General features: G+C 37.3%; 1 protein-coding gene across 1 annotated transcript in view; it reads right to left on the minus strand.

The window, feature by feature from the left end:
- Positions 1-8,901, minus strand: part of Spata5 (spermatogenesis associated 5) — a 119,730-nt gene that overhangs the window by 109,144 nt on the left and 1,685 nt on the right. Inside the window, exons 3-7 of the mRNA XM_013022111.1 lie at positions 7,908-8,065; positions 4,086-4,144; positions 2,449-3,093; positions 1,148-1,277; positions 301-413 (exon numbers count right to left, since the gene is read on the minus strand). Of these exons, the coding sequence (XP_012877565.1) occupies positions 301-413; positions 1,148-1,277; positions 2,449-3,093; positions 4,086-4,144; positions 7,908-8,065 (1,105 nt within the window). The remainder of the gene's footprint in view (positions 1-300; positions 414-1,147; positions 1,278-2,448; positions 3,094-4,085; positions 4,145-7,907; positions 8,066-8,901) is intronic.

Below are 8,901 nucleotides of genomic sequence, written 5' to 3' on the forward strand. Positions count from 1 at the left end.
AAAAGCCGGAAGTGGTGCTATGGCTCACGTGGTAGAGTGCTAGCCTTGAGCTGAAGAGCTGAGGGACAGTGCCCAGGCCCAGAGTTCAGGCCCCAGGACCCCCCCCCAAAAAAAAAAAGAAAAGAAAATGTCATTAAATCTATAATCAGTTCCTATAGCTGTTACTATCTTTTTCTTTTTGCCCAAGACTGGGACTCAAATCCGGTATTTTTTGCTCAATGGCTGGCCTCTAGGGCCACCCTCTAATCCATCACTATCTTTTGCACTATTCTTTCTTTGCATAAAGTACTAGTTTCTTACTTTTATTACTACAATCTTGACCATTAATTCCAAAAAATATTTTTAATACACAATACCGTAGAGTGGCTTCAACAAATATCTGACGTAATCTTGCTTCAGTCTCACCATAAAATCTGTAAAAAAAAAAAAATTTTTAATGCGGACTGCTACTGTTTTTAAGTATTATCTATAAGCATTATTTATAAAAACTGAATAATGAACTATTTCTAGAAATCTGAAAATTACTTTCAAAACTTATTTTCCAAACTTCTTTTTTTTCTGGAGCTAGAGGATTTGAACTCAAATCCTCATGCTCCCTCAGATTCTTTGCATTCAGCTGGCACCTCTACCAGATGAGCCTTGCCTCTGGCCCTGATTTTGTTGGTTACTTTGGATATACTACCTCACAAATATTTCTGCCAGGCTGGCTTCAAACTGCCATCCTCTGTATCTCAGCTCCTGAATAAGCAGGACTACAGGTGTGAGCCACCAACACCTGGCTCCAAAGTTAGCATTTATAAATATTAATAAGCAAGAGCATACATATAATCCCAGCTTCATGGAGTTACGGGTAGGAGGGTCATGGTCTAAGGTTGGATTCAGGCAAAAACTGCAAGACTCTGAAAAATAACTAAGGCAAAAAGGGTTGAAGGCATTAGTTAAGAGGCAGAACACTTGCTCAGCAATCAATCACAAGGCCCTGAATTCAATCCTGAGTACAGCATTTTAATGTATAATATTTACTTTTAATATATTTTAAAACAAATATGTGTATACATATGTGCATGGGGGAAGGATTCCGGTGTATGAAATATTTAGCCAATTTAAAAATGAAAAGTGAGTTGACTTTATTAAGTTATACACTTACTTGCTTATAATTTCAGGACCATTAATTACAGAAATAAAAGCCCCAACTTCATTAGCAATAGCTCGGGCAATCATAGTTTTTCCAGTACCTGGAGGACCATAGAGTAATACTCCTCTAGGAGCAGGAATTCCTAGAGGTAAAAGCAGAGAACAATGAATTACTATGCTACTTAGAAATGTTGTTATACAACTTCAAATACCACAAATATAGCCAGGTGCCAGTGGCTCACTACAGTCCTAGCTTCTCAGGAGGCTGAGATCTGAAGATTGTGGTTTGAAGCCAGCCCCAGCTTTGAAAACTGTCCATGAAACTCTTACTTCAATTAACCACTAAAAAGCCAGAAATGGAGCTGTGGATCACGTGGCAATGCACTAAGCCTTGAGCTCAAAGGCTCAGGGACAGCACCTAAGCCCTTGAGTTAATCACCAGGACCAATCAGCATCAAAACAACAACAACAACAAATCACAAAATTAAAATGAATGAGATACTCCAAGAAAGATATACTATCGCAAACACTGATCCCCATCGATGACGTTTTATTTTTCTGGAGACCACAAACCAGAGAAAGCATGATGGGAAAAAAGTAGGTATCCATACTGTGCCTCATTCTACACAGCACAGTTCAACAATCAGAACACAAAATCCAAGAAGTGGTGGCTCAAGTGGTAGAGTGCTTGCCTTAAACTAAAGAGCTCAGGGACAGTGCCCAGGCCCAGAATTCAAACCACACAACTGACAAAAGACAAAAAAACAAAACAAAACAAAAAAAAAACACCCACAAAATCCAGATAGTAAAAGCCAGAAACTCCAATTTTCTTCCAAGTATAAACAAGTATAAACATGACTAACAAAATATAAACCTAAGGGTTCATTTTATGTGAATAAAGATTTAGGAGAAGAAAAAACATATTGCCATGTACCAAATATTAGCAAAAAATCTAGGACTCAACTACCAAACCCTCATCTACTTCAATCTAACAAGATTTTCATACAGCTACATTTCCTAACAACCAATTTTATACCATTAACATGAATATTTTTTAGTCATTCCAGCTCATTTAACATAAGAAAATAATTATACAAGATTCAATATAAGCAACTGTGAATATATGCTATTTCAAGGGCTATAGCTGTCACTAAAGTACATTATAGCAAGAGAACAAAGCAAAAGGAATAACTTATTCCATTGCCATATCCCAAAGCAATGAATCTATTCAACCAGACCTATCGCTCCAGAAATAAAGACAGATTATTTTGAGTTTCAATACAAGTCTGGGTAACATAATAAAAAATACTATACCATAACGCTTGAAAAGTTCAGGCTGTTTGAGAGGCAATTCAATTATTTTTCTAATTGCTTCCAGTTGACTACTTAAGCCTCCAATCATGTCATATGTTACTCTGAATTGGTTATCTTGCTCTTTTAAATTTGTGCAAGTCTTTGTAAAATTGATCCTTGTTGTTGAGGAAATAAAATAAAAAGTATCAGTATTGCATTTCGGTCCCACGCTGGCAGATTTCAGCAAACTTTCTTCATTGGTGAGCTGCTTATTTCCTTCTCTGGCTGACTTAACACAACATTTAAGACCTGTGATGTCTTCCAGTACAAGGCCACTGCCATCCCCAGAGCTCTGAGCAACATCCAACAAAATGTCACTAGTTGTGTTCACAACTGTGTCCACCACTGGTTTACAAGGAGTACTTCTTGAGGCTGGACTCCGGGGCTCTTCCAGATCTAATTGGCCTAGCTGGAGGGATATATCCAGGCTACTGGATTCCATGCTGGGGCATTCAGAGACCACTTCTTGGGAATCAGTGGCAGCATTGCTCTGAGGCCTTTCCAATATTGTGCCATCTGTCCCTTTCACTTGTAATACTTGCATCTTGCATAGTCGTAAATAGAAGGAACAATACAGAAAGTTGCCTGGTAAAACAACTTTGCCATCTATAAAACAATTTAGCAGATATTCATGTTAGCACTTTTCACCAGCTTAATGTTTTAATAGCAACTGCTTACAATTAACAAAACTGACTGGAAAGATTAAATCAAAGCTGGAGAACTAATACGTAATTTTTTTTATGATACAGCACCAATAAGAGGTAGAAAAGATGATTCTTTCGGAAGTGGCGCTGTAGCTCAAGTGGTAGAGCACTAGCCTTGAGCTGAAGAGCTTAGGGACAGCACTCAGGCCCAGAGTTCAAGCCCCATAACTGACAAAAAAAAAAAAAGATGATTCTTTCAAATCTTCTATCCTCAATGAACCTAAAATTCTATCAACCATTATCAACAAATAGCAAGGAAGTTACATTCACCAATGAGTTAAGCTAAAACGGTAACAACACACCTACATAACACTCCTAAGTGTTTCTCAACAAAAATAGTAAAAGCACAGGGTTCTCGACTTGGCTGGGCACAGTGGCTTAGGCCTTAACTACTTGGGAGGCCAATATCAGGTCAAGATTAGCCCTGGCATAGAAGTTCATGGTACTCCATCTCAACTAATGTCTAGTCATAGCAAGTATGTGCATGTCATTCCCATTAACATAAGGTAGCATAAAAAGGAGGTGCAGAGCCCAGGTCAGCCCAGGCATAAATAAAAACCCTACTTGGAAAATATCCCAAGCAAAAAGGGGCAAGACATAGCTCAAGTGGTAGAGTACCTGCTGGGTAATAAGCCCAGGGCCCTGAGCTTGATCCCTGCAATCACCAAAAAATGTCTTTTTAATCCACAGACAAGTCACATAATCTTGTCAATTCTTCACTGACAGTCACCTTAATGGGAAAACATTCTGTTTCAAAAGGATTTGGATTCATTGAGGGAAATATTTTTAAACTATTTTGAAAAAAAAAGTCTCTATTTACAAGATCCTAGGGGCATTTTATTTGCTGTCTTATTGCTTAAAATTTTAGAAAACAACTTAAAATATTAGTCTTACCAAGTTTCCTCAGAATACAACTAGCCAGGTCTTCTCCACTAATACCCTGATCTTCATCACTATAAAAGGAGGAAAGAAATTACCAGTAAGTATATTTTAAACTATGGTATAAAATGACATGCATATAATTAAGAACCTAATCCAAAGAATAATTGTTTTCGATCTGAAAATAAATGATTGATACCATTCTGGGTGACTACACTTTTTAAATACTTCTTACTTACAGAAAAATATCATCTGTAATCTGGTGCCTTAGAGACTTAAATCAGTTTTCTCTAAAAATAAAGGGTAATAGCCAAGTAGTTCACACCTGTAATCCTACCAACTTAGGAGGCTGAGCCTCAGATGATCACAGTTCAAAGCTAGCCCAGGGAGAAAGTGTGTGAGACTCCATCTCCAATTAACCAGCAAAATGCTGAACTGGTAAAGAAGAAGCATAGGTCAAGTGGTAGAGTGCCAGCCATAAGCAAGAAAACTCAGCAAGAGCATGAGGCCTGATACTGGAACAAAATATAAACAAATAAATATATGTAAATAAATGAGCAAATAAAGGTAGCATCCAATAGTGGGTATAAAATCTTAACAGTCAATCTCATTTGGTACTTTTTACACACATGCACACATGCATATACACACACTCGTGTACTTAGATCCATTATATTATAGGTACACCTGAAATGCACACAATAAATCATAATGATGGTATTATTTCTGTGTGATATCATAGTCAAATGAATTTGAAACACATTCCCCTAAACTAATTATGCCCTTCCTCAAGTTGCCTACCTCTTATCTGATGATTTCCTCAAGAAAATTTAATCTTACATAATAGGTGACCTAAAGAAATTCAAGATGGGCAGGGAAGGTGGCTCAGTGGTAGAGCGCTTGCCTTGCATGCATGAGGCCCTGGGTTCAATTCCTCAGCACTACATAAGCAAAAAGAAAAAAAGCCGGGAAGTGGCGCTGTGACTCAAGTCATAGAGCGCTAGCCTTGAGCTGAAGAGCTGAGGGACAGCGCCCAGCCCAGAGTTTAGGCCCTACAACCGGACCCCAAAAAAAAAAAAAAAAAAAGAAATTCAAGATGTAAAAACGGGAATACTCACTATGGAAACTGATTCTGGAGAATGGGCATGCCTGAAGAAAATTCAAGACACTCATCTTCCTATAATTATGTCTTTTCATGAAAGTGGCTCATTTAACTAGGAAGTAGGTTTACCTAAATATAGAACACTGAACTAGTAAAAAGAAAAAGGGTGTAGGAAGGTGGCTCAGTGGTGGAATGCTTGCCTTGCATGCATGAGGCTCTGGGTTCGATTCCTCAGCAACAGATAAGCAGAAAAAGCTAAAAGTGACATTGTGGCTCAAGTGGTAGAGTGCTAGACTTGAGATGAAGAGCTGAGGGACAGCACCAGGCCCAGAGTTCAGGCCCCACAACTGACAGGAAGAAAAAGAAAAAAATGCAATCTTAAAGAGTTTTTCAAAGCATTTTCCTCCTCTTTTATGTGTAAGCAGCAGTAAAGTCCATGGATCAAATATGTGTAAACTATATATTTTTCAACGTTTAAATTTACTTGTTTATAAGGCTGAAGCAAGTTATAGTTAATCATTTTATTAAATGACTAGAAGATGTTCAAGTAATAGTAAAAGTATTCAGTTTTGCTTTTAAAAAATAGTTATATATTAAATTATTACAACTAAAAGAAGCTCCAACATTACTAATAAAACTTTTTTATTTCAACTAAGAATTTTAGGAGACTACAATTATTAGTACTCCTAATCAGCAACTTATTTGTCTACACTAAAAGTATAACTTTCTAAAATAAAACTTTGAAAGCCAAGATTCCATTTAAATACATAGTCCTCTATCACAAGCATCATAAAGGCCTAACTACTGAAGAGGTCAGAATGGTTCAAAGATTATAACAGAGCTAATTTTAGTCAACTGGGCACTGTTGTCTCACAGCCCTGTTTTAAGACATAGTTTGATGACTAATCTTCTTTATTCAAAGCAGTACTTACTACTTTCAGAAATATAAAGCACATTGAGCCCATTTCTCATTTGTTAAGGAGAAAGAAGGAAGGGGGAAAGAAAGGGGTGAAAAGAAGTAAAGGACCAAGTATGGTAGTGCACACATGTAATTCCAAAACTCAGGAGCTGGAAGGAATTTGAGTTTGATGCCAGGCTGGGCCACATAGCAAGAGGAGGCAGCAAGAGAGTAAATATAGATACCTTGAAGAGTCTTGAGGAAAAAGGGGAAATGTATGTATTCTTATTCTCAACACAGAGATATGCATTCCTATGTATGTGTGTGATACATGTAAAGCATTCTTTCTCTTTCCTTTTCTGCTTTTTCACTTTCATTTCCTGGTTTTCATGCCCTGATCACATTCTCCTGATTTTAAAGGAAAATATGTGTTAAAATTGAAAACTGGAATATATGGTAGCAGAAAAAAACAAAAACAAATAAAATTCAAGATGCTGACAAAATGTTGTGTGAATCTTTCATATAAACACATTCCCAAAACTGTTATTAAGGTGATAATAAACTATCAGAAGGGCTGATTTTTAAAGAAATTTTGATCAGACTTACATATACAAAATAAATCACAAACCCATTACACATAGAATATCCAAAAACCTGGATAAGATACTTTATTCAAACTGGGTGTATGCCTATAATCCTAGCTCAGGATGCTGAGATCTGAGATCAGAGCTAGCCCAGGCAGATATAATTGAGACCTTCTCATTCCAATTAGCCAGAAAGAAGCTGGAAATGGAGGCACAAGGAATTATTTAAAATTCTAATAATGACCTTTTGTTGCACTATGTTAAATACTCAGCTTAAACTAAGGGCCTTTCCTTCTTGCCTAGTTTTTTTCACTCAAGGCTGGTGTTCTACTACTTGACCCATAGCTCTACTTCCAGCTTTTTGATGGCTAGAGATAAGAGCCCCTAGGACTTTCCTGCCCAGGCTGGCTCTGAATTTCAATCCTCAGATCAGAGCCTCCTGAGAAGCTAGATTAGAGGTGTGAGCCACAACAGCTGACCTTGAGCTATTTTAATTTAAAAGTTATTTACTGGGGCTGGGAAGGTGGCTCAGTGGTAGAGCGCTTGCCTTGCATGTCTGAGGCCCTGGGTTCGATTCCTCAGCACTACATAAGCAAAAAGAAAAAAGTCGGAAGTGGCGCTGTGGCTCATGTGGTAGAGCTCTAGCCTTGAGCTGAAGAGCTGAGGGACAGCGCCCAGGCCCAGAGTTCAGGCTCCACGATTGGACCCAAAATAAATAAATAAAATTTATTGTCTACTTAGAGTGAGTTACAATTTTAAGAAGTCCTGATTTTACTATGAGCCCAGATGAAAAATTCTAAGTATTCATCAGTGATAATTCCTTTCAGCTAAATGTCAGGACACTATTCAGACATGAGAACCCCTAGTACATAAATTACATCACACCCATGTAGTTTGTGCTATCTCCCATCACATGTGTCTATCAACTACTGAAAACAGTGCTAATCCAAACTGCTATCTGCTACAAATTTAATGTACACACTGGATTCTGAAGACTTACTTTGAAAATGAAAGGCTATAAAATATCTTACAAATAACTTTTTATGTATATTAAAATAATTTTTTACATTCGTTGACTAAATAGACTAGTAAAACCCATTTCATTTGTTTGCAATTCATTTCTTATTTACTATTTAAGTGTGCCTACTAGCAAATGCAAAAGTACGTGTGTGGTTTACAGTGGTAACTCTCATTATCCCTCTACTAGGCAACATTAATCCATTCAGACGGGTCACCAAAGACAAGAGTCCAACCTCAGAGCCAGGTCCACTTCCTCGGCCTGAACAAGAGCACCCACGAGTGGCTGCACCCGGGTGTTATCACCAGCTGTCACCCCTAGATTCCTCTGTGTCATGTCACTCAGGCCAACCTTGCCTCCAGGAAATCCTGCCACTGGCCAGGCTGTACAAACCTGCCAAGACAGAAGAAATGATAAGATTAGCAAGTAAATATTCATATACACCATGAATTGCTAAGGAAGATTCTAATAAGCACAGCTGGCACATAAATCCATAAAAACATAGTTCTTACCTCAAAACAGTAATAATCTGACACAAACTACAGAAAGATGAATTGCTCCAATGCTTTTTTAATACCTACACTTACAAATAAATCAATTATCTTGCTACTGTATCTTTTGTAAAGGTGAGGAATGAGCTCCTAGTGAAGACAGATTTAAGAAAAAAGATAAAGATATTGCAGATGATATGAAAAGGAGAAAACTACTCAAAGCAAGATAATTTGTGAGGTAACCTAGCCTCAAACTTAAGTTATATGCAGGAAATACTGAAAGACAAAACTAAAGCTTCATGAGAACCTGGATCTCACCAGATTTAAATATTTAAGGAAAGGAGCAAAGATTTCTGGCTCAAGTTCACACATTTATAGTCCTACCTTCCATAAGATAAAGCAAAAGATGCTTTTTTTAAATACAGCATAATCCCAAAACAATAGGAATGACAAAGGTGTTGTTAGCAGACAAGTGATTGCAAAACATTCCCAGAAGATCTGCTGGGGATGAGAGGTAACAGAAGAGAAAACCAAGCTTTCCTCCATGAAGGAACAATTCTAGGCTTGGAATATCTGAGCATAATACATGGCAGGAAAGAGAAACACTTAAAAATCAAGAGAATAAACATTCCTTTTTTTTTTTTTAAATAGTTTGGTTTTGAATTTTTGTGCTAGTACTGGGGCTTGAACTTAGTTTAAATCTGAACTGTTTAGCTTTTTCTTTCTTTTTTTTTTTTT

Source organism: Dipodomys ordii, unplaced genomic scaffold, assembly GCF_000151885.1.
Source record: "Dipodomys ordii isolate 6190 unplaced genomic scaffold, Dord_2.0 Scaffold60, whole genome shotgun sequence".
Taxonomy (NCBI): Eukaryota; Metazoa; Chordata; class Mammalia; order Rodentia; family Heteromyidae; genus Dipodomys; species Dipodomys ordii.